A 15288-nucleotide genomic window follows, 5' to 3' on the forward strand; every position below is an offset into this window, starting at 1 on the left:
TGCAGAAGCAGAGTGTATGTGCTGCAGGAATTGGTATTGCAGATGGCACAGGTGTTGCAGGTGTCTGCCTAGAGGAGCACAATGGAACCAGGAAAAGCAGCCCTTGCTCCTTCAGTGTGTCAGCAGCACCCTCGATTGACAAAGTTTTACATGGTGCTTGCTGTCATGGGAGAGGTATTTACAGGGCCCAGATCTATTATTACAGAACAGACAATGAAGGCTGAATGTGGATATAAGAGGCAACAACTAGCGTAACTCATTAAATGTAATAGTGCACACATAAACACAAAATAACCTAGTAATTTCTTAATATTGACTGATAGGATATATGTACGTGATATATTTATAAATTCATGGAAAACTTATATAAAAAAAAACAGGCAACCATAATTGAGTTTAGGGAGGAGAACAGGATGGCTGGTGGACACAGAAGGGAGAGAGGGAGGTTTGCTTTTTTTTCCTCCTGTATACCCTTTTATACCAGTTGAATTTTGTCCCATATGTGCCTACTATTAAAAATCATAATACTTGACCAGATGTGGTGGCACACGCCTGTAATGCCAGCACTTTGGGAGGCCAAGGCGGGTGGATCACCTGAGATCGGGAGTTCGAGACCAGCCTGACCAACATAGAGAAACCCCGTCTCTACTAAAAATACAAAATTAGCTGGGCATGGTGGTGCATGCCTGTAATCCCAGCTACTCGGGAGGCTGAGGCAGGAGAATTGCTTGAACCCAGGAGGCGGAGGTTGCGGTGAGCCAAGAACGGGCTATTGCACTTGGGCCTGGGCAACAAGAGCAAAATTCTGTCTCAAAAAAAAAAAAAAAAAAAAAAAAACATAAGATTCCATGCAAATTATTTTTCCAGAGCTGCTTCTAAGGGCTTTTAGTTCAAGCAGGAGTCAGTAAAGTATGGCCCTGGACTGTCCAGCCCTCAAGCTAAGAATGGTTTTCACATTTTTTAAAGCAACAGAGACTATCAGTGGCCTACAAAGCTAAAATATTTACTCTGTTCTTTTACAGAAAATAAACTATTTCTATGACAAAATACTTTTGAATCATAAGCTCATCATGCCCTTTATTCTAGTTTACATCAGTCTTCATAGGACTCCCAAGTCATCCCTCATTGACCTAACAACTGTCCTCATGGTTGTAAGCCCTCCCTCCCTTCCTCCATCCATCTCTCCCTCTCTCCTTTTCTCCTTCCCTGTCTCCCTTCCTTTTCTTTCTTTCATAAAGAAAAGAGTTTAGTTGACTTACGGTTCTGCAGGCTTTACAGGAAGTATGGTGCTGGCATCTGCTCGGCTTTTAGGGAAGCCTCAGGAAACTTAAAATCATGGCAGAAGGTGAGCACACATGTCACATGACGAAAGCAGAAACAAGTGAGAGACAGTGGGGGGGCAGGGGGCAGGTTTCATACACTTTTAAATGACCAGATCTCATGAGAACTCAGTATCAACACAAAGGTAACACCAAGCCATGAGGGATCCGCCCCCATGATCCAAACACCTCCCACCATGCCCCATCTCCAACACTGGGGATAAAATTCAACATGAGTAGAGACAAATATCCAAACCATATCATTCCACCTCTGGCCCCTCCCAAATCTTATGTCCTTTTCACAGTGCAAAATACAACCATGCCTCCCCGACAGTGCCCCAAAGTCTTAACTCATTCCAGCATTAACTCAGAAGTCCAAAGTCTCATCGCAGAAAAGGCAAATCTGTTCCACCTATGAGCCTATAAAATAAAAAACAAATTATTTACTTCCAACATACAATCAGGGTTCACGGGTTGGGGAAATATTCCCATTAGGGAAAAATCTGCCAAAAAAGGGGGCTATAGGCCCCATGCAAGTTCAAAACCCAGCATGGCAGTCATTAAATCATAAAACTCCACAATGATCTCCTTGGTTTCCATGTGGCACGCTGATATGAGGGTTGGGCTCCGAAGGCCTTGGGCAGCTCTGCTCCTATAGCTTTGCAGAGTTCAGCCCCTGAGGCTGCTGTCACAGGCTGGGTTGAGTGCCTGTGGCTTTTCCAGGTGAAGGGTACAAGCTGCCAGTGGCTCTACCATTCTGGAGTCTGGAGAACAGTAGGCCTCTTCTCACAGCTCCACTAGGCAGTACCCCAGTAGGGACTCTGTGTGGGGCCTTTAACCCCACATTTCCCCTCCACGCTGCCCTAGTAGAGGCTCTCTGTGAGGGCTCTGCCCCTGCAGCAGGCTTCTGCTTGGACACCCAGGCTTTTCCACACATCCTGTGAAATCCAGTCAGAGGCTACCAAGAATTCACCATTTTTGCATTCTGTGTGCCTGCAGGCTTACCACCTAATGGAAGCTGTGAAGGCTATGGCTTATGCCCTCCAAAGTAACAGCCCAAGCTGTACCTAGGCCCCTTTGAGTCCCTGCTGGAGTTGGAGCCATCTGGATGCAGGGAGCAGTGTTCTGAGGCTGCACAGGGTAACAGGGCCCTGGGCCCAGCCCAGGAAAGCATTCAGTTCTCCTCGGCCTCAGGGCCTATGATAGGAGGGGCTGCCCCATAGGTCTCTGAAATGCCTTTGAGGCCTTTTCCCCATTGTCTTGGATATTACCACTTGGATCCCTTTCAGTTACGCAAATATCAGCAAGTGGTTGCTCCACAGCCTGCTTGAATTCCTTGGAGAAAATGTTTTCTTTTTTTACCACATGGCTAGGCTGCAAATTTTCCAAACTTTTAGGCTCTGCTTCCTGTTTAAATGTAAGTTCCAACTTTAAGTCATTCATTTGCCCCCACATCAGAGCACAGGCTGTTAGTAGCAGCAGGCCACATCTTGAATGCTTTGCTGCTTAGAAATTTCTTCTGCCAGATACCCTAGGTCATAATTTTTAAGTTCAAACTTAAATGGATCCCTAGGACACAAGCAGAATGCAGCCAAGTTATTTGCCAAGGCATAACATGTGTGACTTTTGCTCCAGTTCCCAATAAATTCCTTGTTTCCTTTTGAGACCTTGTCAGCCTGGACTTCACTGTCCCTATCACCATTAGCATTTTGGTCACAACCATTTAACTAGTCTCTAAGAAGTTCCACACTTGCCAGGAGCAGTGGCTCATGCCTGTAAACCTAGCACTTTGGGAGGTCCAGGGGGGTGAATCACTTGAGGTCAGGAGTTTGAGACCAGCCTGGCCAACATGGTGAAGCCCCATCCCTACTAAAAATACAAAAATATTAGCCAGGCGTGGTGGTGCATGCCTGTAACCCCAGCTACTTGGGAGGCTGAGGCAGGAGAATCGCTTGAACCTGGGAGGCGGAGGTTGCAGTGAGCCAAGAGCACGCCACTGCACTCCAGCCTGGGTGACAGAGCAAGACTCCGCCCAAAAAAAAAAAAAAAAGTCCGAAACTTACCCTCATTTTTCAGTCTTCTTCTGAGCCCTGCAAACTCTTCCAACCACTACTCATTACCCAGTTCCAAAGCTGTTTCCACATTTTCAGGTATCTTTATAGCAATGCCCAACTTCTCGGTACCAATTTTCTGTATTGGGGCATTTCTTGCACTGCTATAAAGAAATACCTCAAACTGGGTAATTTACAAAGAGGTTTAATTGGCTCATGGTTCTGCAGGCTTTACAGGAAGCATGGTGCTGGCATCTGCTTGGCTTCTAGGGAGACCTCAAGAAGCTTACAGTCACGGTGGAAGGTGAAGGGGTAGCAGACACATCACATGGTAAAAGCAGGGGCAAGTGAGAGAGCTAAACTCCTGCTTTCTGATCACATATCCCAACCTGCTCCAACTCCCTAAATCCTTCCACTCTGTCCACATGGTAGAATCTCCTATATCCACAACTTCTTATGTCAACATTCCTTCTAACTTCTTGATCTAACTCCTTATTCTCAAGCTTTTTTTTAACCATGACCCACAATAATAAATTTTACATCAAAACACCATACGCACATACATACACACACATATATGCGTATACACAACTGAAGTTCCACGAAAACAAACCTTACTAAAATAAAGCTATATCAGATATGATTTTATTAATATCCAAATAAGCAAAAATTCAGAAATACAAAGTTCTGTGAAAGAGTTGTTTACATGCACTGTCAACTGTTATCTCATTCTTATGTTCTCTCCCTCCAGGATTTTACCTCCTCCATTCCATCAAAACAGCTCTTATGAGGGTCACCAATGAGCTCCACATTGCTAAATTCGTGAATACTTCTCAGTCCTCATTTTAGTTGACCCGTTGGCAGCATTTGACCTATTGGCTTTCATATGGCCCATCACCCCTCTTCCTCAAAACACTGCCTTCATTTGGCTTCCAGGGCATCCCTCTTGATTTTCCTAACTCAATGAGAGCTCCTTCTTAGTCTCCTGCACTGTTTTTCCTCATATCCAATCTCTAACCACTGAGAGAACCCCAAAGTTCTCCTCTGACATCTTCTCTATTTGAATGCACTTCCTCAGCTATCTCTTCTAGTTGAACAGCTTTAAATTTACTAACTTCTACACTTCCATCTCTAGCCCAGACCTCTCCTCTGAACTATTTTTTTATTTTATAATATAGATGGGGTCTCACTTTGTTGCCCAGTCTGGTCTTGAACTCTTGGGCTCACATGATTCTCCTGCCTTGGCCTCCCAAAGTGCTGAGATTACAGGCATGAGGCATTGCACCTGGCCTGGACTCTTTATTCACATCCAACTTCTATTAATGGGCACCTCAATTTTCACATGTTCAAAACCCAATTTCTTTCCTGCCACAAAAGTACTCCTCATGCAGACCTCCATCTCATTAAATTCTGACTTCATTTTTCCAGTTGCATAAGCCAAAAATCTTGGAGTTATACTTGACACTCCTCTTTCATACACCACATGCAATCAATCTACTGGAAAATCCTGGTGGCTCCACTTGGAAAATATACTCAGATCCAACCACCACTACCCACACTGGCTCTAACTAGTCAGCCTCCTTCCTCCCTTCAAACCTATGGTGTATTTTCAACACAGCAATCAGAAGTCTCTTTCTATAAGTCAGATCATGCTATACCTTGGGTTCAAAACTTTTCAATGGACTCTCAGCTTAAAGTAAATGCTGAAGACCTTACAATCGCTGACATATGGCCTGACCCTTGACTACCTCTCTTAGCTCCATCTCCTTAATCTCTCCTCCTTACTTCCACTCCAGCCACGATTAACTCCTTGTTGTTCCCCAAACATGTTAAATACACTTGTGTCTTAGGGCCTTTCTATTTGTTATCTCCCTCGTCTGGGATACTCTCCCTCTAGTTGTACCTGGAACAGTTGAATCATCGCATAATTGCTAAAGGGACAAGTGACCATGTGACAACGTTCTTTCATCTTTTAGGCTTGTACACCAGAATTTACTTGAAAAAGTTTGTAAGTGGACAAGTATGGAAGACAGATACGTATACAAAGTAACAGGAAGGTAAAGATGATGTGAAAAATGAAAACCAATCCACTGAAAGTCATTCTAATTGGTATTTATAAATGTAAAAACAAAAATGTTTTGCTGTTATGTAACAAAGAATATAGCCATCATCTATCACTTCAACAAAACTATGAGCCCTGAAGTTTTCAAAAGTACTGCAGTTTGGACAGGTGTGGTGGCTCATGCCTACCGTCCCCAGCACTTTGGAAGGCAGAAAGATCACTTGAGGCCAGGTGTTCAAGGCCAGCCTGGGCAACACGGTGAGACCGTATTTCTACAAAAAATAAAAATAAATTAAAAAACAAAAAGTATTGCATTTTGACAAAGTGAGTTCATGAAGAATACAAATAATAAGGTAGAACATAGTAGAGATGCATTTGAAATCCAAAATCCGTATTTAAAGGTAGGTATGTTCCAGATTCATGCATAATGAACAGCTGCTTTCAAAGGATGTAATGCCTTTTAGGTACACATAAACATTCAAAACTGGGAAAATATGGGAAAAAATATGGGTCTCCTATATTTGGATTCTCATTAAAATTGCTAACAAAGTTAATTTTCACCATCCCTTTATTCTTCTGTAAATTGTTTATAAAATGACTTGAAAAAGAATGCAGTCAATTCTCATTACTTGAGGTAGTTATGTTCTATAAAGTTGCCACAAACACGCAAATTAGTGAATACTGAGCCATTGCTCCTAACAGAAATACAGGGTTAGGTTCTTGTAAGCCTTTGGTCACATTTTCATCAACTTATAAATACATAACCTTGTTCTGTATCTGTTTCTGTTTAAAGACACATTATTTAATAAATATAGACCTGGCATGGTGGCTCATACCTGTAATCCCAGCACTCTGGGATGCCAAGGTGGGTGGATCACTTGAGGTCAGGAGTTCAAGATAGGCCTGCCCAACATGGTAAAACCCCATCACTACTAAAAATACAAAAATTAAGCCAGGCGCAGTGGCGGGCGCCTATAATCCCAGCTACTGGGAAGGCTGAGGCAGGAGAATCGTTTGAACCCGGGAGGAGGAGGTGGCAGTGAGCTGAGATTATGCCACTGCACTCCAGCCTGTGTGACAGAGTGAGACTCCATCTCAAAAAACATAATAATAAATAGTGATGACTCATCATCATCTAACTCCCACTCAACAGTACTATAACTCATGCCTAAACAAAGGTTATCTAACATATGTATTCTCTAAGGCACCTCACAGCCCGCACGCATCTTGGAATACCATACTATATAGCATTTCAGCACAATGCTTGGGAATCACTTTAAACAGTAAAATTACAAACAGAAGGCACAAAAATGTGGAAAATGTAGAACTATATAAACTGCTTTTGAAAAGGACACCTGTTTATAGTCAGAAAGCTACACAAAAAAACCGAGCACTGTTCAACCCCAGCTGGGAATATCTGGGTAAGGTTCCCAAATTTTTCACCTCTGTGTATGTCCATGAAAAACCATGAAACTGCCATGAGTATTGATGTTAGGTTACAAATAAATTTTAGCAAGTAGGTACCTTTACAAATACAGATTCCACAAATAATGAGAATTGACTGTAAATAAGATTTTATAAGCAAAAACTCTGAAAAGAAAATAAAAGCAAATAGTTAAAATGGTAATGGGAAGACCATATAAACAACAGAAAATTAAAAGTTCTTATGCTCTAAGCTCACCCTTGACTTCCAAAAACTGCCAGATATTGTAGACACCATGAAGAATAAGATGTGGTACCTTTTCTCTAATGAAAGAGGAAATACAGATATAAACAATATATAAACATGATATAATGTGAAAAGCTATGTATAGAAATAGAGGCCGGGCGTGGTGGCTCACACCTGTAATCCCAGCACTTTGGGAGGCCGGGGTGGTCGAATCACTCGAAGTCAGGATGAGACCAGCGTGGCCAACATGGTGAAACTCCATCTCTACTAAAAATACAAAAATTAGCAAGGCATGGTGCCACATGCCTGTAATCCCAACTACTCACGTGGCTGAGGCACGAGAACCGCTTGAACCCGGGTAGCAGAGGTTGCAGTGAGCTGAGATTGCACCACTGCAATCCAGCGTGGGCAGCAGAGCGAGACTCTGTCTCAAAAACAAACGAAAATAAGAATACGTAAAGACATGAAAAATGTGACATTAAGTGGGAATACACATGCACATACACAAAATGCTATGGTGGCATCCATATTAAAATATGGGCCAAAGGGCAAAATAATATGCAAAAAAGAAATAGAATCACAGACACATAACTAATTTTAAAAAAATATTAAATATTTTTATTATATACTTTTAAACATACAGAAGATAGAAAAAAACAGTACAATGAACAGCCATGTCCACCAGTTAGATTCTGTAACATTTTGCCACATACGCATCACATACATTTTGTTAAACCATTTGAAACATTTTAAGACACTAACACTTCATTCCTAAATGCTTAAGTATGCAAATTAAGACAGTCTTTTAGAAACTACAACACCCTTCTCACAGCTCATAAAATTACCAATAATTACCCAATATCATTCAAAATATAATCCATATTCAAATTTTCTCAACTGCCTCACCACCGTGCTGGCCTCCCACCCCCATCCCAGTCTTTTACAGATGGTTTTTCAAAATAGAGTCCAATAAAATATTTCACATTGCATTTGGTTATTACATAACTTTTAATCAAGAAGAGTTACCCATTCCACTTCCTTCTTTCTTTCCCAACACTGATATTTTGAAGAAATGAGGCCAGTTATCTTCTATAATGCTTCACATTCCAGATCTGTCTGATCGTTTCTTTAGTGGTGTCATTTAGTGCTGCTCTATGCCAGCATTTCCTGCAAATGAGAAATTAGAACCAGAGGCTTGACGAATTCCAGTTAAACCATGTCCTCTGTGTACACCGGTTACACTTGACTAGAGCACTTCATATGTCAGAGTGTACAGTGCAGAATGCCTAGGTTATCCTATATCACAATAAAAAAAGTCTGCTGGTCTGCCTACTACTGATAGATATAAAGTGGCATCATACCCTAAAGCTCTTTATTGTGAAAGTATGTTTCTTCCACACAACCAACCAGTTAAGTATTTGGTGCAATGATACTTTGACACCATGAGAATTCTAGTAGGGATGTAGATTAACCTTTTATCTAATAGTTTTGCCATCAAAATTATTTAATATTGTTTTACATTAACCTTTCAACTTTTTAACATTTGAACTTTTTAAATGTTCAAAAACATTTGTTTTCCACAAACCATAAAGTTTTACAAAAGTAAGATTCACTTTCATAATGCTGGCAGACTTACTCCTTAATTTAAGGAATGTGAGCACCTTCCTTCTTTTTGATTTTGTCTGAAACCCTGTAAGGAAAATAAAGGAAGTTAAAAAAAATAGCTATATAGATACAGATAGCTATATATAGATAGCTTTACATGGATGTTAATAAGCATTTTGTTTCACATTTTACTTATTTTATTCAACAAAATATGACCAGAAATTGATAGTCTTTTAATGTGCTTTAAAAGTTATCCCAAAGAAAACAATTATTAGGCTGCAGTTAAGGTTTTCTTGCAGTGGCTCATGCCTATAATCCCACGACTTTGGGAGGCAGAGGTAGGGGGATCACTTGAGACCTGGAGCTTGACGCCACCCTGGGCAACATAATGAGACCCTGTCTCTACAAAAAATTTAAAAATTAGGCTGGCGCGGTGGCTCAGGCTGGGCACAGTGGCTCACGTCTGTAATCCCAGCACTTTGGGAGGCTGAGACGGTTGGATCACCTGAGCTCAGGAGTTCCAGAACAGCCTGGCCAACACGGCAAAACCCTGTTTCTACTGAAAGTATAAAAAATTAGCCAGGCATGGTGGTGGGGACCTGTAATCCCAGCTACTTGGGAGGCTGAGGCAGGACAATCGCTTGAACCCAGGAGGCGGAGGCTGCAGTGAGCCGAGATTACGCCACTGCACTCCAGCCTGGGTGACAGAGCACGACTCTGTCTCAAAAAAATAAAAAATAAAATAAAAAATAAAAATTAGCCAGGTGCAGTGGCATATCACTGTAGTTCCAGCTACTCGGGAAACTGAGGTGAGAGGACTGCTTGAGCCCTGGAGGTCAAGGCTGCAGTGAGCTGTGAATGTGCCCTTGCATTCCAGCCTGAGCGACAGAGTGAGACCCGGTCACTAAAAAATAAAATTAAAATTTAAAAAATTTAAAAACATTGCCGGGCGCAGTGGCTCATGCCTGTAATGCCTGCACTTTGGGAGGCCAACGTGGGCGGATCACCTGAGGTCGGATTTGGAGACCAGCCTGACCAACATGGAGAAACCCCTGACTCTACTAAAAATACAAAACTAGTCCGGGCACGGTGGCTCACGCCTGTAATCCCAGCACTTTGGGAGGTCGAGGCAGGTGGATCAAAAGGTCAGGAGATCGAGACCATCCTGGCTAACGCGGTGAAACCCCATCTCTACTAAAAACACAAAAAAATTAGCCAGGTGTGGTGGCGGGCGCCTCTAGTCCCAGCTACTCGGGAGGCTGAGGCAGGAGAATGGCGTGAACCTGGGAGGCAGAGCTTGCAGTGAGCCAAGATCACACCACTGCACTCCAGCTTGGGGGACACAGCAAGACTCCCTCTCAAAAAAAACAAAAAACAAAAAACTCACAAAACTGGCTGGGCGTGGTGGCATATGCCTGTAATCCCAGCTACTCGGGAGGCTGAGGCAGGAGAATCGCTTGAACCCAGGAGGTGGAGGTTGCAGTGAGCTGAGATTGTGCCATTGCACCCCAGCCTGGGCGACAGGGCAAAACTCCATCTTAAAAAATAAATAAACTAATTAATTTAAAAAAATATTTTTCTTTTTTTTTTTTTGAGATGGAGTTTCACTCTTGTTGCCCAGGCTGGAGTGCAATGGTGCGATTTTGGCTCACCGCAACCTCCACCTCCTTGGTTCGAGCAATTCTCCTGCCTCAGCCTCCCGAGTAGCTGGGATTACAGGCATGCGCCACCATGCCCGGCTAGTTTTGTATTTTTAGTAGAGACAGGGTTTCTCCATGTTGGTCAGGCTGATCTCGAACTCCCGACGTCAGGTGATTCGCCCGCCTTGGCCTCCCAAAGTGTTGGGATTACCGGTGTGAGCCACTGCGCCCAGCTGATTTTGTGTTTTTTTTTTTTTTAGTAGAGACGGGGTTTCTCCATGTTGAGGCTAGTCTCTAACTCCTGACCTCAGGTGATCCGCCCGCCTCGGCCTCCCAAAGTGCTGGGATTATAGGCGTGAGCCACCACACCTGGCCTATACCTTATTTTCATCAAATAAAATATATGACCTTAAACTACTTGTGTCATACTTATTAAAATGAGACCATTAAACACCAGGATTCACTAAATAAAAAATTTAAAGTCAAAAATTATTACTACAACATTTGTTTTTCTTGTCAGATCTAGCCCAAATGTCCTCTGTCTCTCTTCTGGCTTCAATGCTTTCTTTCTATCTTTCCCTACATGTATACTAGCTTGCAGCGGCTTCCCATTTCATTACTAATCTACACCTAACAGACCATAAGATGTATTGAAAGATTTGTTACTAATGAGTATCAAAGTTATAACCTATTTTATGTTATTTCAACAACATTATTCTTAGTCATTTGCATTCTGCTTAGATTTCTAAGACAAAAAGATAGAGGTTAAGAGCTAGACTCAGTCTATCTCAACCACGTGGCTTCAGTAGAACAAAGGTTAAGAATTGCTAGCTTAAGGCAATGACATATTAAAAACACTTAAGGCCAGGTGCAGTGGCTCACGCCTGTAATCCCAGCACTTTGGGAGGCCGAGGCAGGCGGATCACGAGGTCAGGAGATCGAGACCATCCTGGCTAACACGGTGAAACTCCGTCTCTACTAAAAATACAAAAAATTAGCCGTGCATGGTGGCACACGCCTGTAGTCCCAGCTACTTGAGGGGCTGAGGCAGGAGAAGGGTGTGAACCCGGGAGGCAGAGCTTGCAGTGAGCCAAGATCGTGCCACTGCACTCCAGCCTAGGAGACAGAGCAAGACTGTCTCAAAAACAAAAACAAAAACAAAACAAAAAACCAAAAAAACAAAAAGAACACACAAACAAATGTTCATAACAACATTATTCATTATAGCCCAAAAATAAAAACAACCTAAATGTCCATGAACTGATGAATGGATAAAATGTGATATAACCAAACAACAGAATATTCAGCAATAAGAAGGAATGCAGTACTGGTGCATGCTACAGCATGGATGAATCTTGAAAATAGCATGCTAAGTGAAAGAAGCCAGACACAAAAGACCACATATTGTATAATTCCGTTTATATATAATATCTAAAATAGACAAATTCATAGAGACAGAAAGCGTATTGACTGCCTAGGGCTGGGGAAAATGAAGGTAACAGGGTTTTTGGGGTGATGAAAATGTTCTAAAATTGTAGTGATGGTTGCATAACTGTGAAAACCAAAACCACTGACTTGTATACTTTCTTTTTTATTTTATTTTTTGAGACAGAGTCTCGCTCTGTCGCCCAGGCTGGAGTGCACTGGCCCAATCTCGGCTCACTGCAAGCTCCGCCTCCTGGGTTCACGCCACTCTCCTGCCTCAGCCTCCCGAGTAGCTGGGACAAAAGGTGCCGGCCAACATGCCTGGCTAATTTTTTTTTGTATTTTTAGTAGAGACGGGGTTTCACCATGTTAGCCAGGATGGTCTCGATCTCCTGACCTCGTGATCTGCCCGCCTTGGCCTCCCAAAGTGCTGGGATTACAGGCGTGAGCCACTGTGCCAGGCCTTTTTCTTTTTTTGAGACGGAGTCTCACTCTGTCACCAAGGGTGGAGTGCAGTGGCACAATCTCAACTCACTGCCAACTTCCGCCTCCCAGGTCCAAGCAATTTTCCTGCCACAGCCTCCCAAGGAGCTCAGATTACAGGCATGTGCCACCATACCTGGCTAAATTTTTTTTGGTATTTTTAGTAGAGACGGGGTTTCATCATGTTGGCCAGGCTGGTCTCGAACTCCTGACCTCAAGTGATCTGCCTGCCTCGGCCTCACAAACTGTTGTGATTACAGGCGTGAGCCACCATGTCTGGCCTTAACTTTTAAATAAGAATATTAATGTGGGCACACACAAATGATACATTTAAAAACATACACCTTTAAGTCAGTTGTTTCTTCTATATTAATTTACTAAAAATTCAAGTGCCTACAATATCACATCATAATTTTAGCAGGGCACAAGAGCTTCCTTTTAAAAATAATTTTAAATGTTCTGACTAAAATACAATAGAACATGTCCGTAGGAGACTAATGTATAAAGGGACAAGTTTGAAGCCATACTCCCCAAGGTTCAATGTGGTACATATTACCCCAGATCTTTATGCATTAAAAAATTTTCATTTCTCTTGGAAGGCCGAGGCGAGTGGATCATGGGGTCAGGAGATTGAGACCATCCTGGCTAACACGGTGAAACCCCGTCTTTACTAAACAATACAAAAAATTAGCTGGGCGTGGTGGCAGGCGCCCGTAGTCCCAGCTACCTCTGAGGCTGAGGCAGGAGAATGGCATGAATCCAGGAGGCAGAGCTTGCTGCGAGCCAAGATCACGCCACTGCACTCCAGCTTGGGCGACAGAGTGAGACTCCATCTTAAAAAAAAAAAAAAAAAGAATTTCATTTTTCTTTTATGAAAAATTATCCCATCTTTTCCATTCCCTACAATCAAACTCAAATCAAAGCAGAGATTAAAACATTATTTAGAAAAAGTATAATTTCAATTCAAAAGTGTATAATCAAAAATCTAACCATAGCATGAAAGCTTTTTAAAATTAACTACAATTATACTTAGGGACAGTGCAAGAGTAACTGAAGCCTCAGACAGACAGTTGTATTTTTTATTTTTTAGTAATATAAAGAGAGAAGCAAGTAGTATTTTATAAATTTACAAAACAAAGGCACATAACTACAAAAAAATTGTCAGGAAAAGATGCTCAGTGATTACTTACCATATAATAGCCAGTATGATAGCCACTCATGTACCATGAAATTAACATACTTCCCAAAGCATCAGCATCATCAAGAGAATCTGGACATATGGGAGGTGGTGGGGGAATTATCTGGAGACAGAAAAAGATATTGTTTATATCCAGTAAACAAAAAAGTAAAGTCTGGAGATTTATATTATATAGTGAATGCTGGAAATTAATTGTATTTTTGCTTAGATCATCTCCTACTTAAATTTATTTTTTTCCCCCTAAACAAAGACGAGGTCTTGCTATGTTGCCCAGACTGGTCTCAAACTCCTGAGCTCAAGTGATCCTCCTGCCTTGGCCTTCTAAAGTGCTGGGATTACAGGCATGAGCCACTGTACCTGGCCTTAAATTTCTTAACATAGCTAGCATTTGGAGAAAACCAACCAATAACAACAAAAGACCAACAAAATTAAATTTAACAAGGATGAAAAGACAGTAAGTGACATAAAAAGTTTAAACATTTTGATTTAGACTATGTATCTGTTCCACTATGAAGTTATGAGTAAAAAAAAGCAAGCATAAATACTTTCATGCTTTTCCTTAATACACACACACACACACACACACACACACACACACACACACACAGATCACATAGCATTTCAAGGGCGATTTTAAGTAAACGTCTTGGGTAGAACACCTGTCCTAACCCCATCCCAGTACACAGTATGCCAAAAAGTATCTTAGTATCTATTGTTAATACCTAAAAATCTACCATTAGAAATCCAGTTTACAGATGGGTGCAGCAGCTCATGCCTGTAATCCCAGCACTTTGGGAGGCCAAGGCGGGTGGATCACCTGAGGTCAGGAGTTCAAGACTAGTCTGGCCAACATGGTGAAACCCCATCTCTACTAATAATACAAAAATTAGCTGGGCATGGTGGCAGGCACCTGTAATCCCAGCTACTCGGGAGGCCAAGGCAGAATTGCTTGAACCCAGGAGGTGGAGGTTGCAGTGAGCAGAGATCACACCACTGCACTCCAGCCTGGGGGACAAGGGCAAAACTCTGCCTCAAAAAAAAAAAAAAAAAGAGAGAAAGAAAAAGAAGTCCAGTTTATATCAGAAGCTAACATCCAACTATACCTACAAGGGCAAACGCTAATCCCTTACATATGGTATAATTAAATCCCTTCTAACAGGAACTACCTCCTTATAGCATAGATACCAACTTCTGCCAGGAAAGAAAGAGGCAACCTAGAGCTTAGAGTTGGGACTACAAGAGCACTGCATTTGGGTAACAGAAAGGCATTAAAAAGAAACAAACAAAACCCAGAGTTTAGTTCAAATTTCTACCCATTAGAATCTGGCCCAAGGGATGGTCTACAATGACATTTTCCAATCCTCTATTCTGCTAATTATCAAATTGTATATGAAAGCAAAATCTAATCTATACTCTTTTTTACTTACTGGTGGTCCAGAAGGAAATGGAGGCAGCCAGCACGATAGTAAGTGGGGTGGTGGTGGTGGCGGTGGCGGTGGTGGGCCATTGAATTTTAGACCTGGCTATAAGGAATATTTCAAAGGAAAATTAACTTACCAATTTCAATATGATAGGAATAAAAAGGACTCAAAACCAAAAGGATAAAAATAATTACCTAGAATATTTGTTTTATACATATCAAAAAGATTAAGTGAAATTTCATGTACCAAATCCTGAACTCAAACAGACTCATAAGTCAAATGACAACCTCTGGATTTTTCTCATTTCCTTTCTATGTAGACATTAAAGAAGTAAAACAAAATAAGAGTGGTAATTACCTAATCAGAGACAGTCTATTCAGCAAAATTATTTCAATCATAAAAGACTATATCCCAA

The 15288-nt window shown here is 41.7% G+C and overlaps 1 protein-coding gene and 1 long non-coding RNA gene across 3 annotated transcripts in view; both read right to left on the reverse strand.

The window, feature by feature from the left end:
- Window positions 1–5668: 5668 nt before the first annotated feature.
- Window positions 5669–7312, reverse strand: LOC115831283. Its single transcript, XR_004026804.1, has 3 exons — window positions 7276–7312; window positions 7114–7178; window positions 5669–5704 (listed from the first exon to the last, which is right to left on the reverse strand). It is a non-coding gene; the product is annotated as an uncharacterized LOC115831283 (long non-coding RNA).
- Window positions 7313–7492: 180 nt separating this feature from the next.
- Window positions 7493–15288, reverse strand: part of SMN1 (survival of motor neuron 1, telomeric) — a 32057-nt gene continuing 24261 nt past the window's right edge. Inside the window, exons 6-10 of one of the 2 annotated variants that reach the window (XR_004026805.1) lie at window positions 14880–14975; window positions 13445–13555; window positions 8738–8791; window positions 8128–8268; window positions 7493–7525 (exon numbers count right to left, since the gene is read on the reverse strand). Coding sequence is in view for 1 of the 2 variants with exons in the window: in XM_003266038.2 (XP_003266086.1) it covers window positions 8741–8791; window positions 13445–13555; window positions 14880–14975 (258 nt within the window). In the remaining variant the exon portion in view is untranslated. Of the gene's footprint in view, window positions 7526–7693; window positions 8269–8737; window positions 8792–13444; window positions 13556–14879; window positions 14976–15288 lie in introns of those variants that run through there. The other variant, XM_003266038.2, reaches the window with a different exon arrangement.

Source organism: Nomascus leucogenys, chromosome 18 (genome assembly GCF_006542625.1).
Source record: "Nomascus leucogenys isolate Asia chromosome 18, Asia_NLE_v1, whole genome shotgun sequence".
Lineage (NCBI taxonomy): Eukaryota > Metazoa > Chordata > Mammalia > Primates > Hylobatidae > Nomascus > Nomascus leucogenys.